This window comes from Malus domestica, chromosome 08 (genome assembly GCF_042453785.1).
Source record: "Malus domestica chromosome 08, GDT2T_hap1".
Taxonomy (NCBI): domain Eukaryota; kingdom Viridiplantae; phylum Streptophyta; class Magnoliopsida; order Rosales; family Rosaceae; genus Malus; species Malus domestica.
In genome coordinates, this window is record NC_091668.1 from 12,607,779 (window position 1) to 12,632,652 (window position 24,874).

A 24,874-nucleotide genomic window follows, 5' to 3' on the forward strand; every position below is an offset into this window, starting at 1 on the left:
GTGGGCAACAACCCCACAAAAAAACCCTTTCTTTATTTTGTTAAAAAAGAGCAAACTTTGAATCAATTGACATTTCAAATTCCAGTATATGATAACCAAAACAATAGGAAGCAACTTCATCAAATTAACACACCATGAATTCTAAAATTTTGTTAATCAGTAAGCTAAACTCACATGTCAAAATTAAAATTATAAGAATAATTATATCGTCAAAATTCAGAGCTGCACGTATGGTTGCACTTATTAAATGACAAACTAATGAATTGCATTGTATCATAAGAAAGACAACTGAACTTGTGCAAATGTGAAAACAATTATATAGAAATTAGAGAGAATGACTTATTGGAAAATGGCGAAAAGAGTGGTTACAATAGATTATTAGCAACAAAACTATTGGAAAAAATTGCAAGTTACATAGAGAATTAACATGTAACCTTACAAAATCTAATAACTATTTCATTTGGTTGAAAGCATAAAGATATAGTAAAAGGCACTAACATGAAGTGAGTCTTCCTCTCTTCTCTCTTCGTCTCTTTGACTCTCCCCATGTTCACTCATGCGTCAAAACAAACAAAATTCTTAATATAGAAATTAATCTCTTGAAAACCCAAAACTCTAATGTGTTTATTTATTCTACTATATAATTTCCCTTCTTTGGAAACAAACAAAAGCAGAATTGGATAAATTTTTGTGGAAATTCATAGTTGTACTATGGAAGACGAACATGGGACAAATTGGGCAATAATAATCCATCAAACAAAATGTACACCACGAAATCAAGATTCAATATGACACAAAAGGAATGTCAATGTTTTAAAAGGCTCGCCTCACTGTGCACCTAAGCATCCTCTGAGGCTGGGCGTGGGGGTTGTCGTCTCTGTTTTGAGGGAGTGGGCGGAAGGCGTCGCCGGAGCCGCCTAGGCGCACCTCAGAGGCTTCTTTTTTCTTTTTTTATTTTTATTTTTATTTTTAACTCCCAAACCCAAATTTTGGGTAGGTTTAATTGCCTTATACTTCTTCCTTGCACTATTGTCTCTCTGCCTTTTTTTTTTATTTTGATTTTTTTATATAATGGATGTGTGCGCTGTCTGCATGCATTGCTATATGTGTGCTCATTGTGCTTTTCATCATCTATTTTTTATATGTATATATAATATATATATATATATATATAATATATATGTATGTGTGTGTGTGTATATATATATATATATATATATATAAAATATATGTATATATATATATATATAATATGTATGTATATATATAATGTGTGTATGTGTGTGTATATATATATAATGTGTACAATGTGTGTATGTATATATGTATATATATATATATATATATATATATATATATATAATGTGTACATATATATTTATAATATATGTGTACGCTCAGTGTATATAATAAAAAATTTAGGCCTCGTGAGACTTCGCCTCACGCCTCCCGATGCCGGGCTATCCCTCGGACGCCTCGCTCACACCTCACACTTTTAATACATTGCACAAAAGCAACCATACTTATTCATAATCAGTGGATTTATGTTCAATTATCAATTAACAATTTTATACCTTTTATGTCACGGGTATGGGACAATAGAAATTCCTATGTCTCTTTGTCCATCTATTTTCCAATCTATGATTTCCTTTTCTTCTTAATCATCCTTTGAGCTTCCTGCAAAAAAACACATACATGCAAATGTTTTGAGGTAATAATAACAACCACTGAAGAAAGGAGGAGCACTTTTGTTGTAATTCACCTTTTGGGAAATCGGAGAAAGTGCTAGAAGAATTTGATTCTGATTCCGTCCTGAATAAAGTTGCAGTCTTTTAACTTCTTTTAGGACCCAATCATACCTAAAGAGACATTTAACTAATCAGATTGATTGACAAAATGAATTTTCACATAATCTCAAAAAGGTTTCTTTTAACCACAATTTTAAGAAACAGATCAATCAATATATACGCAATCACAAAGCTTGATCACTTAAAAAATGTAACCACAGTAGAGCAACAAAAATGAGAGAGAACAAAAATCGGGAGTTCCATTTAAATTTTAATAGCACGGTCAATGATAGCTAATTATAAATTATCGAACTCTGTAATACGATGGATACTTGGAAAACTAAGAGCAAGACCAGTGCAACATCCAGCTACTCCAGCATTAATGACTGCATAGGAAGAAAAAGTGAACACGATATAGTGAAGGAATAACGTAAAAGTACTATTTCTGCATTCAAGTTCCCATACCATCATCCTTTCCTCGCAACCTCTTCAAATTGCATACAACCAAAATGTGCACTCCAGACAAAACTGCAAATGTTCAAAAAGGGAAAAATATAAAAAGAAACCTTTACAACTGAATTCAAAGAAACATTCTGACATTATAAATAGCATTTCACATAAAAAAAAAAAAACTAAACTAATTACACTCAGATTGCAATGATATCATTTAATAATAGGAATTCCCATACCTTGGCAGAAGATCCTGCATTTGCAAAGGATCCTTTAAAATCTTTTTTCTTGAACAGCCCTGCACTTGCAACATATCCAGGCCAGGTAAACCAACAGCACCCTCATGTTGAGCTCTCCTCTGCATATGTATCCCTTGTAAGCAATCTTAATCAGTCAGTTATCATGAATATACAACTTATATTAATTTTCTACAATATAACAGAAGAGGAAACTTTTACTTAAGCAGCACAAAATGATATCATCTGCATTTCTTTCCAAAATCCACCACTCTTATGCCTTTGCCTGCACAGTTTTTTCTCCAACATAGCCTTCCATGATGATAGCACTATCAATAGTTAAGACATAAAGAAAGGCTATCCTAGCTAGGCATTATCGTTGGAGTAAACCAACAACACCTAAGTAAAGTAGCAGACCAAGTTTTTTTTAGAATTGATATCTTAACATGTTTAAGTAGCGAAGCGAAAAGATTACAACACATTGGATGCGTTAACACATCCATAAGCTAATGACTCCCTCTCCGATTTACCCCATCATTCTTAATATATTCAAAAATGCAGTTGCAATTAAAAGTCCTTGGAAAATGCCAAGCTACTATAAAGACATGATGAAAACTATATCTCACCTTACCCTCTTGTTGGCATAGACAGTATATCCGTCCTTGTTGTTCGAGGTGAATGATAATCCTGAACTCCATTATCATCATCGTCGAGAATGTCTTTGGCTTTTCTAGCAAGAACACCCCAAAACCCATGTTTGGATTCATTAACATTCTTCAATGATGTATACTCGTGGCTAAAAATCGAATGGAAAGCAGCAAAATTTAAGTAATGGGTAGAACAAAAATCAGAATTAGATACAACAAAACATACAATTCACGAATGAAATAGCACAAAACAAACCCCTAAAAAATTTAATGAAGAATTCTTTATAACAGGCATGTTGATAATACCACGAAAAATTCCACTTCATTATACATGCCTATTGTTTTCTCTGTCCAAATATGAAATTGCCATCATCTTTTTCAAAAGCACCAACCAAAATCACTTTTCAAAGAGTTTATACACAGAAGAGAGTGGAAGCTTATCCAAAGCCAATTTCATGTTGTTCACTCCTTCTTCTTCTTCTTTTGGACCCAACAATCTGTGGGTTTGATTGCAGCATAGTGATTTAGTTTAAAATTTCAAAATTGATTATATATATGTAGATAATCCTAAACACTTAAATTAAACATGAAATTGAAAAGAACACTTCAATCTGACTAAAACTACACAAAGGAAAAAACAAAGACAGCAAAATGTTCAAACCAATCTATAAGCCAAAATGATCCCCCAACATCAATAAATTAACAATAAAAATCTAAACCTATATAAATTCACAGGAAAATCAAAACGCGCGAAAAAATAATTGGATCACAACCGGTCAGGTACAAAAGGATAAATTACAAATCCAAAAGAAAAAAAAATTCACAAACAAACTAAAACTTCAAATCGGTGATGACCGTACCTTGAAAAGGGTATACGCACAAAGCTCTTCGAGACTGATCCCAATTCCGACGTCGGAGACTAAAATAGAGTCCGATTATAAAGGTTTTGCAGCAATGATCGTATAGATCACCCTGTAAGTTAAAAAAAAAATAAAAAAATAAAAACAGATCACCCTGTAAATTATAAATAAATAAAAAAAACACAAAAATCAAGCAAAACCCAATAGGCTAATCGGATTAAAAAGCTACAAAATGTTGGGAATTTTACAAACCAGGACAAAATTGAAGTCCCGATCCTTGAAGTTCTCGAGGATTTCGGACTTTGCTGGGCTGGAGAGGGTAGTTTCTCGGACCAAAAAGTAGGTGCGATGGCTGGCCTTGGCACTGGCCTAGATGATGAACTTTTCGGTGCTGCCGATGAAGAGGATTTTGGACCTGGATCGAAACCTTCTTCTCAATAGTGTTTGACAAAAAAATATAAATATATAAAAAGCAATTAAAAAAAGTGGACGTCAAATACGTTCATTGTTGAAATTTTAAGATGTAGAATACATACCTTGTTGAAATTCTAACCAACAAAAATGAATACATACTACTAAAAAGGTTGGTGTGGAAAATATGAATTATTAAAACAACCCTACAACCAATTTTGTCTAGGTTATTGAGAGTGTGAATCTTATACCGGAAATAAGGGATTTTGCATGTTGTTATAAGTAGTGAGGCTACTTCTCATATTGTCCATTATTTTTATGGAGGAACTTTAACTCTCTTCATAGTATGACAGTAGGTTAATCCACTTGTTGAGCTTCCACATGTCCTCACGTCAGTCAATATGTATTATCAACGTTGTGGCTTAAATGACTCCAGACGTGAGGGAGCGTACTGAAAACGTGAATCTCACATTAGAGAATTAAATGACTCTACATGTGCTTATATAAAATTGAATTACCCCATATATTATCAATTGATTTTATGAAAGAATCTCAAATTCCTTCGTAACCTTCACGTCTTTGTTAAGAGTTCTTATAGTTATGATAAAGTATAAGTAGATATAAGCCTATTGGTGTTATCTCAATTTGTGAAGGTGAGTGGGAAAATGGGTTATGACTAAGTTAGCACTTCAAAAAGTTAGTAGAATTACGTACAAAGAAAAATTAACTACAAAGAAAGAATTACTAGATCGATGGTTAAATTTCCAGTTATGCAATTAAGTACAAAGAAAGAATTACGTACAATTCACAGTTCTCTAAGTTGAATTGTTGAAAAGTAAAGAGTTGTTTTTTTTTTCTTTTTTTTTTTTTTTGCAACGGATCATATCATAAACAAAGCCAGAAGGCAGAGGAAACATGGAAAGCTGGCAACCGGCAAGCAAAAGTACACAACCATGAGGAGATGGGGCCTATTTACCCAGACAGAGTTGCGCATCTCCGGAACCTGGTGCGATGCAAAAAAAACCGCCTATTCATTTCCCGATCTTGGTATCCAGGACCATTTGCATGTAACTATTGAGGCACCAATGTCTACCACACGGGTTAGCACAGGGAAAGCCTCCCAAGTTGCTTTGCTAATCGATTCCTTTAACCAAGTGATGATAGACAGAGAGTCGGATTCCATAACAACCTGGGTAAAATTTTCTTATTTAGCTAGAAGACAACCCTCAAGCACAGCGAGAGCCTTAGCAGCCTTCACACTTGACGCAGAAACCTCCCTCCTCTTGACCGCAAGACATCATCCAAATGAGTCTCGAATCACCACTCCAACTACACCCATTAATTCCCCCTGCCTCCAGCATGCATCAACATTAACTTTTGCCATTTGGGAAGGTGGGTGTCGCCGCACTGGGGTTGGCCATACCACACAAACCCACATCCAACGCAATTGAATTGACCGTTAGTCCTGGATCAGGTGGCTTATGGTTAAAAACAGCTCAACAACGACCCTTCCAAATATGCCAGCATGTGTATGCTACTCTTGTAAAGAACAACTTCCTCTCATCCTTGTTTATTGGGCATGCAAGCCCCACCATTTTAATCCAATCCGCTAGAGTCGATACCTCGGATCTTTGCACCCTATAGTTCAGAGGGCCCCCCAAACCAAATACGATTAAGCCACAGACAGAGTAGTAAGAGATGTTCAATTGATTGCTCACCACAAATAGGACAGATTGGGGACTGAGCATATCGCCATCTAAATAGACTTAATTGTGTAGCCAAAGCCCCCCGTAACCCCTGCCACAAGAAATTTTGAATCTTGGAAGGGGCATCAATACTCCAATAGCTGGAAGAAGAAGAAGGTCGGCACGACCTTGACCGATGAGAATTAGCATGCAGCCACCAATAGCTGGATTTGACGGTATAAAGGCCCCTAGGATGAGCCTGCCAAATAAGGCGATTGGGGCAACTGGGTATCCCCACATGAGTGGCAGCAATGGCGTCGCAATCCTCATCAGAGATAGTAGACCTGATACTATCTAATTGCCACCACCGAGTCTCCAAATATGATGGTAGTGACCTTTTGATTAGCATCATAGCTGGTACCATTTGTTGGTGTAAGGTGACCCCTTGGGTGTTGCGGCAGCCATCGATCACACCACAACCTGGTTTGATCACCACTTAGGATTTGCCACTAAGTCCCCTTTAAAATTAAATCCCTGCCTTCCAGAAGACTAGACCAAGCCCAGGAGGCTCGGCCCCCTTTTTTTGCTTCCAAAAATGAGACATTTGGGAAGCATCTTTCCTTTATCACCCTAGCCCACAACGATAAAGGTTCATTGATTAAGTGCCAACATTGCTTGGCTAGTAATGCCATGTTAAACTCCTTCAAATTTTGAAACCCCATACCACCCTCATGCTTTGCCGCACCCATAGCCTCCCAATTGACCCAATGAATTCTTCTTTCGTTCTCCTTTTGGCCCCACCAAAATTGAGCAATGGCAGCGTCAATTTCATTGCAAAGATTATTTGGTAGCTTAAAAATGTTCATCGGATAAGTTGGGACCGCCTGCGCCACTTCCTTAATTAAGATTTCCTTCCCGGCATGTGACAGAAATTGCTGCTTCCATCCATGAAGTTTTGCCATAACTTTGCCTTTCACATTGGCAAGCGTATTTCTCTTTGACCTTCCCCATATTGTCGGGATGCCCATTTAATTCCTAGGGTCCTCCACATTTTCCATGTTCAGAATGGAACATAATTCGTCACAAAGCATCGTCGGGGTATTTGCGCTGAAGAACACCTTGGATTTTTTTAGGCTAACTTCTTGCCCCTAAGGCCTGGCAATACGCCTCCAGCAACTTGACAACATTGATGCAACTGCTCATATTGGCATTCAGAAATATAAGGGTGTCATCGGCAAAAAGGAGGTGGGAAAGAGTTGGACCATTTTTACTGATTTTTACGCCCTTCAAGAAGCCCAAATCTGCAACATTTCACATGAGTAGCGACAAAAGTAGGGTAACAGAGGGTCTCCCTGTCTTAGACCCCGGGTCAGCTTAAAATGCCTTCCAAGTTTGCCATTAATTAAGACCACAAAATTCACAGTTGAAACGCAGTGCATTACCATGCTAATCCACTTTGTATCGAACCCCATTTTTGTCATAGCTGCCTAAAGGAAGTCCCACTCCACCCAGTCATAAGCCTTGTTCATATCTAGTTTAATGCCCAGCTCAAATTTCGTCTTCGTCTTCCTCATCTTTAAAAAATGAAATGCCTCATGAGTGATTATGATGTTGTCCTGGATCAGTTTCCCTTCTACAAAAGCGTTATGGCAAGGTGAAATAATGGCTGGGAGATATGGTTTTAACCGATTTGCCAGAATTTTTTATAACACCTTGTAGGAGTAATTACACAAGCTTATGGGCTGGAACTGATTCACAGTATCAGGGTGATGGGTCTTCGGGATAAGGATGATGTGGGTGTCATTTAAGTCAATCGGGCTAGTACTTCCATTGACAAAGTTTACAGCCAATCCCCTAACCTCTGGAGAAATAATTTCCCAGAATGATTGAAAAAAGACACCCTGAAATCCATCAAGGCCCGGGGCTTTGAGGTTGCCCATCTGGAACACGGCGCTCATCATCATCGACTGGCCATGTGAGAACTTCATTCATCTCTGCTGTAACCACTTGTTTTACACAATCAAGAAGACAACCCCAGTCACGATGTCCCCTTGTGGTGAAAAGATTCCTGAAGTATTCCTCAATTGTGGATCGAATTCCACTTTCACCTTCCACCCAATTCTCATTAGATATCTTGAGCTTCTTGATTGTGTTGTGTCTACTTCGCTGCACCGTTGAGTGATGAAAGAATGCCGTGTTTGAGTCTCCCACTTGGTGCCACTTGATCGTCGATTGTTGCTTCCAGAATTTTTCCTCTTGAGCCTCAAGTCGATCTATTTCAGCAGTGGTCTCCCGAATTTGATCCGCATTGTTTGCCCAATCCATTTGCAGATTGTCAAGGGCCTTGGTCAAATTCGATATTTCAATTTTTCTCCCTCTAGACTTGCCTCTACTCCATTCCTGCAAGTTCCTTTTGCGGTTATGAATTATCCTCCGCCACCTTACATATGAACTCACATGAGCACAGGGTAGGGTGCAGATCCTCAAATAAAAGATAGGAGAAAGATTTTCTTCCTTCTTAATCTCTCTTTCATTCTCTTTCTTTATACTTGAATGGTTACGATTAAACCACATCAACATCTTATTTTGATTTTTTTTTATAAAGACAATAAGACAAAAAGTAAAGTGTGATGGTTGAAGGGGAGAAAATGTGATGAAAATAGAAAGGGAGAAAATCCTATTAAAAAAGTTGTCCCAATTTAGTTTAAAGTAAATTCTATCATTTAAAAATGCATCAGTAAAATAATTTGAAAAAATAAAACCATTTTACAATCAATGCTTAATTTGTTCTTATGAACTATGAAGTGGCTCCTCCCTTCCGCTCTTTCGTCTATAATTTCTTTTGGAAAATTTGAAAATGATTAGTGAAATGAATGCGATGTACTATAAGTTGGAATATATATGAATAGAATGAAGATATGAATATCCGAATTAGAACCCACAACACCACACAAAAAAACTTCAAAGTTTCCTGATTGATAATATGAAAGATAACAAACCTAATGTCCTAGAGGTCCTATTCTAAATAGAAAAGATTTTAAAAATTAACAAAATACTATTAGCGTCTCTAAAATTAATTTTTTTTTAACAAAATACTTAAACGATGGTATTTGATCAAAAAAGCCATACATCACGTCAAATCGGTGAGTTTAATATCCATCAACATTTTCTTCCAAATAGTGGGTCATGAATTCAATTCGAACACCCGAGCCCAAATCAGCACTGGCTGATATATTTTGGAAACAGTGAAAATGATTAGTGAGTTTAACGTGATGTACGTACTATAAGTTGGAAATGATACGTATGAATAGATTAAAGATGCATAGTAGATTCAGATGATTCGACATGCACCAAGAACTATATATGTATGCATGACTCAACATTCGACAAGTCGGCAAGTTACACATAGTTGTGTATGCAACATAAATTGCTCTATTAAGGCTAATTGACACAATGAATTTGGTTTTCAATTCGGTCCAACCACCATGTGCTATGGAGCTCACTAAATTTATAGGTAATAGATTCATTTTAGAAAGTCCATTCAATTTGTGGACTAAATTGAGATTTAGCTTCCAGGTCAATCAATCAAGGTATTATTCTTGAAAATCCTTGAGCTGTGAACTAAATGATGGAACCTAAGTATTCCTTGGTGCGTTCACTTTTTGTTAGGGTTCTTGGTCATTTAATGTTACAATTAAATGACATTGATATCTCCCTCATATATTCTAGATCAACAACTCAATTTGCTGACATGCATGTTAGGCCATTTCTAATATATTAAAAAATTTAGACTCAAATCTTATTTAGTTTAACCGTTTAAATATACAAGTTCAAACATTTTCAATGCTACAAGGCCGGTACTACGGACAATCAGATAAGGCGACTGCTTAGGACCTTCGATCTCCCGCGGGGCTGTACGTATAACATAAATAAATATAAAAAATTAGCCATATTTAACAAACAAGTAGTGGTTGACAAAAAAAAAAAAAAACAAGTAGTTGGGGTGGTGGAAATAAAGTGTGTAATATTTCTTGATGTTTGTAGTTTGAAACCCAGGGTTGTGCTCTACTTTATTATATATATATATATATATATATATATATATTTCAAATTTATGACATACAAAATAAAAGATCCAACTTTAACGAATCGAGCCTATCCAACTATAATTAGGAAGCGTAATCCATCGAAATACACTTAAACCTCCATAAATTATTAGCATGGAGAATAAAGAAAATCGGTTAATTTAGCTAATATTAAATAATTGATAAATTAATAGTTTATTAATTTTTCGATTAATTCATAACTTATTATTTTATCAAGGAAAATAAGTTACTATTTTATCAAGGTATTCTTTATTTTCTTAAATATTGTACATTGTATATACTCATTTTGTTTTACTGTCACAGCCCGTCCCGAGATTTTTTTTATCTAGGTTGTGAAATGACGAAATTATCCTTGACGGGTGCTAAGGTATGTCTGTGACATATTATTGAACAACGCATATTTCCCTAAGTTTTGGAAAGTTTGAATTTTGATTAAAGGTTGTATGTATTTTGTGTGGTTAGGGACTTAAGAAAACTTGATGGTGATTGTTTTGGGATGGACCACACACACGGGACGCTTTCTCCTTCCCCGTGCCCTCTCTCTCTCCTCCTTCTCTGTCACTCTTATCTCTCTCTTCCTTCGAAATTGAACGAACCACTCCCAAGGACCATCAAAACTTCATGGATCGAAGTGGAGATTAGCACCATTGTGTTCGTGAGTGCCCTACGAACTCAAAGGTACCATTTTCAGGTAAGAAACCCTTCGTTTTCACGTTCAAAACTCAAGGTCCGAATTGAGTACTATTCATGAACTTTGTAATGGTTGGTTTTTAGGACAATCCAAGCTCATAGTGAGCTCTAGGAAGTTCCCACGAACCTCAGGGATGTTCGTTTGTAAGTTTTGGACGTCGGGACACCCTAGTTCGAAGGTGGCCGGTTTTGGTGAAGTTTCCCGACATGATTTTCGAAGGTTTTGAGGCTCCAAAAAGGTATAGCCTTCTTCCCCTCGTGATGTAGGACATTTTGGTAAAAATTTCATGGAAAATGGTTGAGAAATGGCGGAGAACAAGGAGATTGAAAAGTCTCCAGTTTCTGGCGACCGAAAAAACCAGTCCGGCACTGGAGGAAGAAGATGACGCGCGTGGGGCGCGTGGGTCCGTGCCTCTCCTGGGGCGTGAGGGCGCGTGTAGCCTCGAAATTTTTTTCTAAAAATACCTCAACGTCCATAACGTCGAGTAGGTCACTGTGGTATATTCATATACCCAAATTGAGCATCGTATGAGAAGTTATTACAAATTGTTGGTTATGTGCTTTAAATAACGTTGTTTTAGTTGTTTCGCATATAGGTGATACCTATCCTGAGGACGAGCGCATTCAAGGACGTCACAGGGGTTATAACCATTCGACTTATCAGTGAGTGGGCAGTTATTTTCTGTTATTACCTATATACTACTAAATTTCCCAGAAATTGAATTTAAAAGAAAGTGTGTTTTTAAAATGCCATGCATGCATATTATGAATTATATGAATTAGTAATTGATGCATATATATATGAAATGGTGCTGTGGACGCACATGTGAGTATCAGGTGAGTTTTATGTTATTGATATGATTTATTGTTGAGGTGAATTGTGTTGAGAGCTCATAACCTGCATCCCTGGTGTTAGTGCTTATAGTATTCATCGCACCGCATGCTTACCTTGGATCCAAGTAGGTGTATGTCGTACAGACAATGAGAGGGTTCCGACATGCTAGTCGTACAGATCATTAGAGGTGGTTCTGACTGGTAGTGACCTTAGATTATGTGCACAAATGATTGATGAGAGAAGCACTAGAGCGTATTATTACACCATTCTTGTCGTACAGACTATTTCAGGTCGTTCCGACTTATGTGTAGAGTAGTGTCGTACAGGTCACCGTGGTGACTCCGGTTGGTTTGGATATTGAGCTATGGAATTAACCGTACAGGACCAACTGCAGGGTCTCCGGTTGATTCATTATGTCACCTGTTATATTGATGCATTCTTAATTTGTTATTGACATTTATGGCATGGCATATTTTCTGAGTTTTGTTAAAGATTGGTGATTTGAAATATTTGAAGAAGTATATGCATATTATGTTATTTTCTGGGAAAGTATACAGGTTTTACAGCGAGGGGTTAGAAATGTTTTAAATGAAATGTTTTTGAAAAACTTTGGTTTTACTGACCCACTCAATTTTGTTTTGCGCCCTTCCAGGTTCTAGTTAGCAGCGTTGGTGGCCCACGAGGATTCCCACGGCGTACTGACAGACTACATAAATGTAGGACTCACCTGCGGGTGTTGTAATTTAGTTATGGTCCTACTGGACTGCACCTAGTACTTATGCTCTGAATTTGTGTGTTTCACACTTAAACTTACTCTAGCATGTTACTTGGTTATTATTGCTAGTATTTGGTTTTTGTTTGTTCGTATTTCTCTTATCTATTGCTTCCACGTCGCACTTTTAGTTACGTCACACCCACATGACGGCCAGCACGCCTTGATTCTAGGATCGGGGTGTGTCAGTTTGGTATCAGAGCCTAGGTTGCAATCCTGTATAAATTGTTAATGCTCTAATGATCTTTTGGTGTCTTTTGTCTAATGATCTTTGGGTGTCTTCTGTCAGAACTATGCTGCCTCGTAGGGAAACACGCCGTGCTTTTGAGTCTAATTTCCCTGATATAACTCAATTAGGGGAAGCGATGGCCCATATTTTTCAGAATGCAATCCGTCATCCTCATTCTCAGAGAACACCCTTGGAGACTATGTATAATCTGAAATTGGACCGTTTCATGGGTAATGAGGGTCATGAAGGGGTAGAAAAGTGGTTAGACCATATTGAGAAGACTTTCCAGGTGATGTAGAGTCAAGGGAATTTTCCTGCTAATAGATGGGTTGAGACCACTACTTGGTTTTTAGGATGAGAGCCAGCAGCTTGGTGGGTAAATCAGACTAAGTTTATGTCACCTGAGATGGCAGCTGACTGGGAAGTATTCAAAGAGAATTTTATGAAAATATTTGTTCCTCCGGAGTACATTGATCGTAAGAAGCAGGAGTTCGCTCAATTAAAGCAAAAGAATATGTCGGTGCATGAGTATTACAGGAAATTTATAGACTTATCTCGTTATGATCCTGATACAGCTGGTAATCAGGCAGAGATGCTTCGCCGTTTTAAGCTGGGAACTAAGAGGAAATGGCGGACTTTTGGTAGTGCGCTTCCTTGCACCACTTATCATGAGTTTTATGAGATTTTGGTTTGGATGGAGGATTCTGACAACCTTCCTAGTAACAGTGAGGATGATGAAGATAAGAATGATAATCAGAAGAAAGATGATAGGGGTAAAGGTATCTCCACTCAGGGACCCCGTAAGACACAGAATTTCAAGAAAAGTGGAGCGAGCTCGAGTTTTTCTAGTGGAGGATTTAGTGTCACAGGCCCGAGGAGAGGTGGAAGATTTGCTGGTGGACCCAGGTTTCAGAGACAGAGAGATTTTGGTGGTGCTGGTGGTTCTGGTGCTCCATTGTGCCGCCTTTGTAACTTCAGACATCATGGAGAGTGTAGGAGAAGTGGTGGTGGTGGTGCTTGCTACACTTGTGGACAGTTGGGACATAAGGCTGCTCAGTGTCCCCAGAGTCAGCAGAGGTCTCAGTAGTCTACTATGCCACCTTCAGCGCCGATTCAGCAGAACTTTGGATCAGGCAGTTGTGGTCAGACGGGTCGTGGTGGTGCTTACCACTATCAGGGTGATGCTGCTCCCTATGCTTCCGGACAGTATTAGTATTCCCAAGATCCTTATTCTCAGACTGGGTATTCCCAAGACCCTGGAGGTTATACTTCTTATTCTTCCATGCCAGCTAGTGGATCTCAGTGGCATCAGGGAGGTCAGCCCCAACAGGGAGAGGTTGCTGCTAGCAGTGCAGGACCGTCTAGGCAATCTAGCCAGTCAGGATAGGGACGTACTTCTCAGGGGTGAGGTAACCAAGGCAACAGAAGTCGTGGTGGACGATAGCAAGCTCATGGACGTGTTAATCACATATCACTGCAAGATGCTCAGAACCATCCGGATTTGATTATGGGTACGTTAAATATTCTTGGTTACTTTGCTAGAGTATTGATTGGTTATGGTGCTACACATTCTGTGATTTCTCATACGTTTGCTCAAATGACACAGCCTCACCCTACACCTCTAGGATTTGATTTAGAGTTTGCTATGCCTAGAGGAGACAAATGTTATGTTGATAGTGTTTATCCAGGGTGTCCAGTGATGGTAGATGGTGTAGTTATGCCAGCTAATCTTATCCCGTTAGATATTGTGGATTTTGATGTGATTTTAGGGGCAGATTGATTGCATTATAATCGTGCCCATATAGATTGTTACGGGAAATCTGTTACTTTTCATTGTCCTGGATTACCAGAGGTTACTTTTGTGGGTGAAAGCAGTGGGGTGAGACATGGTGTTATTTCTACCATGAGAGCAAATAAGTTGTTATCGAAAGGTTGTCAAGGATACTTAGCATATGTGGTATTAAATGATGTTGTTCCTAGCAGTGTGGAGGAAGTTGGAGTAGTCAGGCACTATCCTGATGTATTCCTAGAAGATTTTCCTAGATTGCTGTCAGACAGAGATGTGGAGTTTTCGATTGATTTGCTTCCAGGTACGGATCCTATATCTTTGACTCATGGCTCCAGTTGAATTGAGAGAATTGAAAATTCAGTTACAGGAATTAACTGATAAAGGTTTCATTCAACCTAGTACTTCACCTTGGGGAGCTCCGGTGTTATTTGTAAGAAAGAAAGATGGAACCTTGAGATTATGTATTGATTACAGGCAATTGAATCGGGTGACGATTAAAAACCGTTATCCATTGCCTCGTATCGATGATTTGTTTGATCAGCTTAAAAGTGCGTGTGTGTTCTCTAAGATTGATTTGAGATCTGGCTATTATCAGTTGAAGATTAAAGAGGATGATGTACCTAAGACGACTTTCAGGACCCGTTATGGACATTATGAGTTTTTGGTGATGCCATTTGGATTAACTAATGCACCTGCAGCTTTCATGAGGCTAATGAATGAGGTATTCCAGCAATATCTTGATAGATTTGTCATTGTTTTTATCAATGATATTCTGGTATACTCTAAGTCGAAAGCAAATCATATTCGACATCTTAACTTGGTATTAAAGAAATTGAGGGAGCATCGGTTGCATGCCAAGTTCAGTAAATGTCAATTTTGGTTGAATCAAGTGGCATTTTTGGGGCATGTAGTATCGGCACAAGGAATTCAAGTAGATTCTCAAAAGATAGCAGCAGTGGAGAATTGGGAATAACCACAAACCGTCACTGAGGTAAGGAGTTTTCTGGGTCTAGCAGGTTATTATCTACGGTTTGTTCAAGATTTTTCTATGACTGCTTTGCCACTAACGAAATTAACCAGGAAGGATGTTAAGTTTGAGTGGGACGAGAATTGTGAGCAAAGTTTCCAGCAGTTGAAATATTGCCTCACTCATGCTCCAGTATTGGTACTTCCTGATGATAACAGTAGCTTTGAGATTTACAGTGATACTTCTTTGAATGGTTTAAGATGTGTTTTGATGCAGCATAATAGAGTGATTGCCTATGCTTCTCGACAGTTGAAGATTCATGAAAGGAATTATCCTACTCACGATCTTGAGTTGGCAGCTATTGTCTTTGCTTTGAAAATTTGGAGGCATTATCTCTATGGTGAGAAGTGTAAGATCTTCACAGATTATAAGAGTCTCCAGTATCTTTTCACTCAGCATGATCTTAATCTTCGTCAGCGAAGGTGGATGGAGTTACTAAGTGATTATGATTGCATTATTGAGTATCATCCGGGTCGTGCAAATGTGGTAGCTGATGCACTGAGTAGGAAACCTCAAGGTCGACTCAATGCTTTGTATGCTTGTCGTGTTCCTCTTCTTGCAGATTTGAGAGCTACTGGAGTAAAGTTGGAGTTAGAAGAACGAAGAGAAGCTTTTCTTACTAGTTTCCAAGTCAGGCCAGTTTTAGTCCATCGTGTACTTGAAGCTCAGATGGTTGATGAAGAAATCCAAGAAATGATTCAATTGAGAAATAAGGGAAAAAGAAAGACCTTAGGATTCGAGAATCAGATGGCATGCTTATGCAGGAGAATAGAATATAAGTGTCGAATAATGAGGAATTAAAGAAGGAAATTTTGGATGAAGCACATTGTTCGACTTATGCGATGCATCCAAGAGGGACTAAGATGTACCATACCATTCGACCATTTTATTATTGGCCGGGTATGAAGAGGGAAATTGCAGAATATGTAAGTAGGTGCATTGTTTGCCAGCAAGTTAAAACTGAAAGAAAGAAGCCTTTTGGTGGGATGCAACCGTTTCCTGTTCCTCAATGGAAATGGGAAAATATAACTATGGATTTCGTGTATAAGCTTCCGCATACACAAAATGGATTTGATGATGTTTGGGTGATTGTAGATCGACTTACTAAGTCAACACACTTCATTCCAGTGAGGGAAAAGTATCCTCTGAATAAATTGGCCAAGTTGTTCATCACGAAGATTGTGAAGTATCATGGAGTTCCAGTGAATATTATTTCTGATCGAGATCCAAGATTTACTTCTAAGTTTTGGATAGCTTTTCAGGAAGCTTTTGGTACAAAACTACTTTACAGCACTACTTATCATCCTCAAACCGATGGGCAATCAGAGAGGACTATTCAGACGTTAGAGGATATGCTGAGATCTTCAGTGTTACAGTTTGGTGATTCTTGGCATGATCGCCTAGACTTGATGGAATTTGCCTACAATAATAGTTTTCATTCGAGCATTGGTATGTCACCATTTGAGGCACTTTATGGTAGAGTTTGTCGTACACCATTGTGTTGATCAGAGGTTGGCAAAAGAGTGTTAGAAGGCCCAGAGATTGTGGATGAGACTACTCAAAATGTTTAGGTGATTAAGTCTAACCTGAAAGCGGCCTAGGATCGACAAAAGAGTTTAGCAGATAGACATGCTACTGATCGAGTATATGATGTGGGTAATTTGGTATTCTTGAAATTGTCACCTTGGAGAGGTGTAGTGCGGTTTGGAAAGAAGGGCAAGCTAAGTCCTAGGTACATAGGACCTTATGAGATCACTGAGAGGATTGGTGAAGTTGCTTACAGATTGGAGTTGCCTCCGGAATTATCTAAGGTATATAATGTGTTTCATGTCTCGATGCTTTGACATTATGTTTCAGATCCTTCACATGTGATTCCTCCTCAACCTTTGGAGATTAATCCGGATTTGACGCATGATGAATAACCAATGAATATCTTGGATTGGAAAGACAAAGTTCTAAGGAATACGACAGTGAGCTTGGTAAAAGTATTGTGGAGGAACCACTCAGTAGAAGAAGCTACTTGGGAGACAGAAGATCGAATGAGAGAGATGTATCCGAGGTTGTTTTATGAGTATGAGTGTGGTGACTGATTGCATGAATTTCGAGGACGAAATTCTATAAGGAAGGTAGATTGTCACAGCCCGTCCCGAGATTCTTTTTATCTAGGTTGTGAAATGACGAAATTATCCTTGACGGGTGCTAAGGTATGTCTGTGACATATTATTGAACAATGCATATTTCCCTAAGTTTTGGAAAGTTTGAATTTTGATTAAAGGTTGTATGTATTTTGTGTGGTTAGGGACTTAAGAAAAATTGATGGTGATTGTTTTGGGATGGACCACACACACGGGACACTTTTTCCTTCCCCGTGCCCTCTCTCTCTCTCCTCTTTCTCTGCCACTCTTCTCTCTCTCTTCCTTCGAAATTGTACGGACCACACCCAAGGACCATCAAAACTTCATGGATCGAAGTGGAGATTAGCACCAATATGTTCGTAAGTGCCCTACGAACTCAAAGGTACCATTTTCAGGTAAGAAACCCTTCGTTTTCGCGTTGAAAACTCAAGGTCCGAATTGAGTACTATTCATGAACTTTGTAATGGTTGGTTTTTAGGACAATCCAAGCTCATAGTGAGCTCTAGGAAGTTCCCACAAACCTCGGGGACGTTCGTTTGTAAGTTTTGGACGTCGGGACACCCTAGTTCGAAGGTGGTCGGTTTTGGTGAAGTTTCCCGAAGTGATTTTCGAAGATTTAGAGGCTCAAAAAAGGTATAGCCTTCTTCCCCTCGTGATGTAGGACATTTTGGTGAAAATTTCATAGAAAATGGTTGAGAAATGGCGGAGAACAAGGAGATTGAAAAATCTCCAGTTTCCGGCGACTGGAAAAACCAGTCCGGCGACTGGAGGAAGAAGATGACGCGCATGGGGCGCGTGGGTCCGTGCCCCTCCCGGTGCGTGGGGGCGCGTGCAGCCTCGAAATTTTTTTCTAGAAATACCTCGATGTCCATGACGTCGAGTAGGTCACTGTGGTATATTCATATACCCAAATTGAGCATCGTATGAGAAGTTATTACGAATTGTCGATTATGTGCTTTAAATAACGTTGTTTTAGTTGTTTCGCATATAGGTGATACCTATCCCGAGGACGAGCGCATTCAAAGATGTCACAGGGGTTACAACCCTTCGACTTATCAGTGAATGGGCAGTTATTTTCTGTTATTACCTATATACTACTGAATTTTCCAGAAATTGAATTTAAAAGAAAGTATGTTTTTAAATTGCCATGCATGCATATTATGAATTATATGAATTAGTAATTGATGCATATATATATGAAAAGGTGTTGTGGACGCACAGGTGAGTATCAGGTGAGTTTTATGTTATTGATATGATTTATTGTTGAGGTGAATTGTGTTGAGAGCTCATAACCTGCATCCCTGGTGTTAGTGCTTATAGTATTCACTGCAACGCACGCTCACCTTGGATCCAAGTAGGTGCATGTCGTACAGACCATGAGAGGGTTCCGATATGCTAGTCGTACAGATCACTAGAGGTGGTTCTGACTGGTAGGTGACTTTAGATTATGTTCACAGATGATTGATGAGAGAAGCACTAGAGCGTATTATTACACCATTCTTGTCGTACAGACTACTTCAGGTAGTTCTGACTTATGTGCAGAGTAGTGCCGTACAGGTCACCGTGGTGACTCCGGTTGGTTTGGATATTGAGCTATGGAATTAACCGTACATGACCAACTACAGGGTCTCCGGTTGATTCATTATGTCACTTGTTATATTGATGCATTCTTAATCTGCTATTGACATTTATGGCATGGCATATTTTCTGAGTTTTGTTAAAGATTGGTGATTTGAAATATTTGAAGAAGTATAAGCATATTATGTTATTTTCTGGGAAAGTATACAAGTTTTACAGCGAGGGGTTAGAAATGTTTTAAATGAAATATTTTTGAAAAACTTTGGTTTTACTGACCCACTCAATTTTGTTTTGCGCCCCTCCAGGTTCTAGTTAGCAGCGTTGGTGGCCCACGAGGATTCCCATGGCGTACTGACAGACTACATAAATGTAGGACTCACCTGTGGGTGTTGTAATTTAGTTATGGTCCTACTTGACTGCACCTAGTACTTATGCTCTGAATTTGTGTGTTTCACACTTAAACTTACTCTAGCATGTTACTTGGTTATTATTGCTAGTATTTGGTTTTTGTTTGTTCGTATTTCTCTTATCTATTGCTTCCGCGTCGCACTTTTGGTTACGTCACGCCCATGTGACGGCCAGCACGCATTGATTTTAGGATCGGGGTGTGTCATTTACGAACTAACACTTCTATGTATTTGTTTAACTAAGTAAAATTCATGAATCTACTATTTTCTCAAAAATAGATTGTACATTATTTAATGTACCACACTATATTATTTTATGAACATTTAACCCAGTAAAAACACTATGTATCAAGAAATTATTAATTTATATATTACGTGAGACGGATTTCTTATAATGTATTATCTTATAAATTTAATGAATTATTAATTTATCACATTATCCCCAAATCAGGACAGGCCAAAAATATTATTTATGCGAGGTTATTAATTTATCGGGTTTTAAATATAGAGGTTCTACGATACATCTAGGAAAAGGAGACGTGTTTTCCTTTATCTCTCCCTTTTTTAATTCTTTTAAATCTTGCCTTTTTTACTTAACAATTAGGTTTCTTGAATGCATACATTGCTTATAGAATATTGTTGACCATATCAATTACGTACAAGTGCCTCTAGAAAGAAGCTTTACAAAGTTGGAGTTCATCAAATCCTACCTTTGGTCAACTATGTTACAAAAAAAAAATAAAAAATTAAACAAGAGCTAGCTGATAACCTTGACTTTGTAAACTTAATTAGTACTTTTGTGGCTAAAAACGCAAGGCAAATAATATTTCAGTGATGTGATACAATTATCAAATTTATATTTTCATGAAATTTATGTTTGGTGTTTTATTCTTTGTTACATTCTTGCATTATCCCAGCGTGATATAATAATCAATTAGTAATTATTTATCCAAAAAAAAATATCTATATGAATGTACAATGCATTATAATGCCTAAGAGCTCAAGGGTCATTTTTTAGGTCCCTTTTTAATGGCTCGCATTGGGCACTGAAATTTCAGGGTTGGTCGTGTTAATGCACCGCAGACTTAAAACTCATATATAAATCTTAAAAAGTGAAACTCAAATTTGGATTTCAATATGAAATTGAGGCCCGAGTAGAGGTCAAACAAGAAAAATATGGCTTTTAGATGACGAGAGCAATGATGCTGAAATTGCTATTGACCTAACGACTCAAATGTTTATAATGTATTGACTCAAATTTTAAAATTCAAAATATAAGAATACAAGTCTAAAAGTATAATAAGTGTTCGCATTAGAAGAGAAACCCAAAAACTCAAACCTACCACCTTTTCTGAACTCAATTATAAATTTAAAAATATAAATCTTGCACTGTTGGCTTGTTGGCTTGTCAGATATATATTAGTATTACTCGCAATTTGTAAAATTTATGTAAATTTATTTTTCTTTTATTATTTATTGGGAATAGTTTTGGATACACTTGACAATTTTTTACACAATCCATTAATACGACATATAAATGATACGAAATAACGGGGTTTGGGTTGACACAATAGCTAATTAGGTCGTTATCGGATCACACGATAAGGACCCGTTAATAACGAGTCCTTAACAGATTTACATAAGGATGACACGCGAGTAATCAGTTTCGACACGTTAAAAAAAATTGCAATTTGATGATTTTGACATTTTAAACTACTACAAAAAATTTACTATAAAATACAATAGCCATAGTGTATATGTATATATTATATTTTAAATATGTATTATTGTATTATTATTCTATATAAATTTAAAAATTTTAAGTTTTATTTATTTATTTATTTTTATAGTATACTATAGGCAAAGAATGAGATTTAAAAAATTATAAAACACATTAAAGATAAAAATATCAAGTAATTTTAAAGTACCAATCACATTAAGAATTATAATAATTAATTTACAAGGGCGAAAAATGTGTAAAATTAGGCAAACGCTCGTAATCGCATCCTCTACACTTTGAGGATGGGTACATCACCGTTTGCATTTTTTGGAACCATAAAAACCCACATGATTCGTATTTTTATGGGAGTTCAGAATAAATAAAATTCATAATCATTAATGTACAAGTCTAAAAAATGTGAAGTATATATAAACACTCATGATTGCATCCTCAACATTGAAACGCAGCTTCCTGCATTTTGCATATCCTTGAACATTAATGTACTAATGTTTTTTTTTTTTCATTAGGCTCTTTATTTTAGGGTATGTAATACTTGAAAGACAATTTATTTTATTTTATTTTTATTTTTATGTTTTTCATTTTCATTCGAATCAAATACTAATGAGTGTTGTGAATAATGAGTTCAGTGTGTTGGTTGACAGGGTAATTGATTCGTCGGTAGTGCATCATGGACAGTTAGAGACAAATGCAGACGTGTTGATTCTAGAGTTACAACCAAACAACAACAACAACAACAACAACAAAGCCTTTTCCCACTAAGTGGGGTCGGCTATATGAATCCTAGAACGCCATTGCGCTCATTTGTGTCATGTCCTCCGTTAAATCCAAGTACTCAAGTCTTTTCATAGGGTCTCTTCCAAAGTTTTCCTAGGTCTTCCTCTACTCCTTCGGCCCCGAACCTCTGTCCCGTAGTCACATTTTCGAACCGGAGCGTCAGTAGGCCTTCTTTGCACATGTCCAAACCACCGGAACCGATTTTCTCTCATATTTCCTTCAATTTTGGCTACTCCTACTTTACCTCGGATATCCTAATTCCCAATCTTATCCTTTCTCGTGTGCCCATACATCCCACGAAGCATCCTCATCTCCGCTACACCCATTTTGTGTACGTTGATGCTTCACCGCCCAACATTCTGTGCCATACAACATCGCTGGCCTTATTGCCGTCCTATAAAATTTTCCCTTGAGCTTCAGTGGCCTACGACGGTCACACAACACGCCGGATGCACTCTTACACTTCATCCATCCAGCTTGTATTCTATGGTTGAGATCTCCATCTAATTCTCCGTTCTCTTGCAAGATAGATCCTAGGTAGCGAAAACGGTCACTTTTTGTGATCTTCGCTAGATTGCTCCGGTCATTAGTGTGGATAAGTACATAAATGGATAGAGATAGGAAAGCAAACACAAGATGTACGTGGTTCACCCAGATTGGCTACGTCCACGGAATAGAGGAGTTCTCATTAATTGTGAAGGGTTTACACAAGTACATAGGTTCAAGCTCTCCTTTAGTGAGTACAAGTGAATGATTTAGTACAAATGATATTGGTAATACCTCTGTTTCCCCACCTTGCAATTTGAATAATACTCTTACAGGTGAGATTGGAGATAAGGCTAGTGAAGGAAATAATACTGACCTTGTTGATTCTGATGATGATGAGGATACCCTACGTGGTTTTGGCTTGACGACAGAGGTTAATGTAGTGGATACAGGTAAGGATCCTAATGACTTTACCCTAGTTCTTAGTAAATCACAGCAGAAGAAACAAAAGAAAAAAATAAAAATAAAAAGCTGATGCAGCTAGGCAAGAAGAACCTTATGTTACTACGGCAAGAAGACAAAGTTCTTTCAACCTCCAAATGGAGCCAATTTACTGGAATATTCATGGTATTGGTAATTTTGATATGCGTACGGAGCTTTCCAATGTTCCCATCATCCGAATTTGGTTTGCATTTCTGAACCTATGGTTACTTTTAATTCTATTCCTTCTATTTATTGGAATTCATTAGATCTTTCTTTGCTTACTGCTAATAATAGGGGTGATTTACTGCCTAATAACATGGGTGAGTTACATGGAAAGGCGTCTTGACCACTCTCTTTGTGACACACGTTGGTTACAGTCTTGGCCTTATATGAGTTGTTCAGCTTTGCCCATGGTAGTTTATGATTACAATTGTCTTGTTTTCTCAGCTTATGCTACTCTTCTTGTTTACATTAAGGCTTTTTTGATTTGGTTGCTAAGTGCTGGCAGTCAACTATTGCATACGGGTGTCCCATGTTTGTTATGTTGGAAAAGCTCAAGGTTATTAAGCATTGTCTTCAAGATTGGAACTCTAATGTTTTTGGTGAAGTCCATAGAAATGTCACTATTACTAAGGAAAGACTTCATAATATCCAAAATATTATTTCTTTTAATTGGAATTCTCAAGAGAGGTTTAATAAGGAAGTTGCGGCTAAGGCAAGTGTCCTAGATGCTCTTCATATGCACGAAGCCTTTAGGTGCGATCATGCTCATGTTAATTGGCTTACAGAAGGTGATCGTAGTGTTTTTTTCCATGCTTATGCTCAAGGTAGGCTTTCTTCTTCTAGGATTGTTACTCTTTTGGATGGTGAAAATGTGCTCTCTTCTCCTATTGATATTGTTGGTCATATGGTAAACTTTTATCGGTCTTTATACAACTATATGTTCACTCCAAGTGGAATCGAGGATGTTTGTGGTGTAATTCCACCTATGGTTACTGAAAAGGAAAAATTTGCTCTTTCTTAGTTTACCTTCTCCTGATGAAATTAAAAATGATGTTTTATTTATTTATTTTTTTCATGGGTCCCTCGAGTGCTTCGGGACTTGACGGCTTTCTAGGTTCTTTCTATCAGTCATGCTAGGATATAGTGGTTTAGATGTTATTACATTTGTATAAGATATTTCTAAGCGAGGCTGGCTTTATCCAAATGCTAATTGCAATTTTGTGGCCCTTATCCCTAAAGTAAAAAGGGCTGCCACAATTGCTCAGTATTGGCCCATTGCTCTTGCTAACTTTATGTTCAAAATTATTCCTAAGATTCTCGCTGTAACAACCCGTCCCGGATTTTATGGTTTTATAATTTTTAAAGCGTGAATTTACAAAAATGCCCTTCGAGGCAAAAACATTGACTTTTGTTGATCGTCACATTGTGTTGCATAAGGCTCTTTTCCTTAAATGATAAGGGCATTTTGGTAATTTTACAATTTGATATATTTCTCCATCATGGACCATTAGGGGCCGACACATGGCAAATTACCCCCATTTTTTGGGGTGTTCCATTTTGTCCTGTGACCCTCCCCCTCTCTTATTTCTCATTTTATTTTTCTTCTTTCTTTTTCCTTTCTTCTTTTCTTCACTCTCGTCTCTTCCTCTTTTGCTGAGACACACACACACACACCCATATACACTTACAACCCCTGCAAGATAGCACCCCCACCATCATCCCTTGTAATCCTTGTGAGCCATT

At 37.7% G+C, this 24,874-nt stretch overlaps 1 protein-coding gene and 1 long non-coding RNA gene across 5 annotated transcripts; one reads left to right on the top strand and one right to left on the bottom strand.

Annotated features, from left to right (window-relative positions):
• Nucleotides 1–1,503: 1,503 nt before the first annotated feature.
• On the bottom strand, nucleotides 1,504–4,456 carry LOC108174853 (uncharacterized). Of its 4 annotated transcripts, none has more exons than XR_011583862.1 (6): nucleotides 4,233–4,456; nucleotides 3,981–4,092; nucleotides 3,100–3,269; nucleotides 2,477–2,595; nucleotides 1,763–2,315; nucleotides 1,504–1,677 (listed from the first exon to the last, which is right to left on the bottom strand). It is a non-coding gene; the product is annotated as an uncharacterized lncRNA (long non-coding RNA). The 4 variants fall into 4 exon arrangements; XR_011583861.1 differs by having other exon boundaries at nucleotides 2,477–2,609; XR_011583860.1 differs by having other exon boundaries at nucleotides 1,763–2,173; nucleotides 2,253–2,315; nucleotides 2,477–3,269.
• Nucleotides 4,457–13,114: 8,658 nt separating this feature from the next.
• Nucleotides 13,115–14,836, top strand: LOC139198036 (uncharacterized). The gene is made up of 4 exons (XM_070826275.1): nucleotides 13,115–13,785; nucleotides 13,886–14,117; nucleotides 14,514–14,587; nucleotides 14,692–14,836. The coding sequence occupies exons 1-4, from the start codon at nucleotides 13,115–13,117 to the stop codon at nucleotides 14,834–14,836; spliced, it is 1,122 nt and encodes a 373-aa protein (XP_070682376.1).
• Nucleotides 14,837–24,874: the final 10,038 nt, after the last annotated feature.

Coding starts and splice junctions, on each gene's coding strand:
- LOC139198036 (XM_070826275.1), top strand. CDS start 13,115: ATGGCAGCTGACTGGGAAGTATTCAAAGAGAATTTTATGAAAATATTT. Junction 13,786..13,885: donor TGTCCCCAGAGTCAGCAGAG/GTCTCAGTAGTC, acceptor TACCACTATCAG/GGTGATGCTGCTCCCTATGC. Junction 14,118..14,513: donor ACGTACTTCTCAGGGGTGAG/GTAACCAAGGCA, acceptor GTGCCCATATAG/ATTGTTACGGGAAATCTGTT.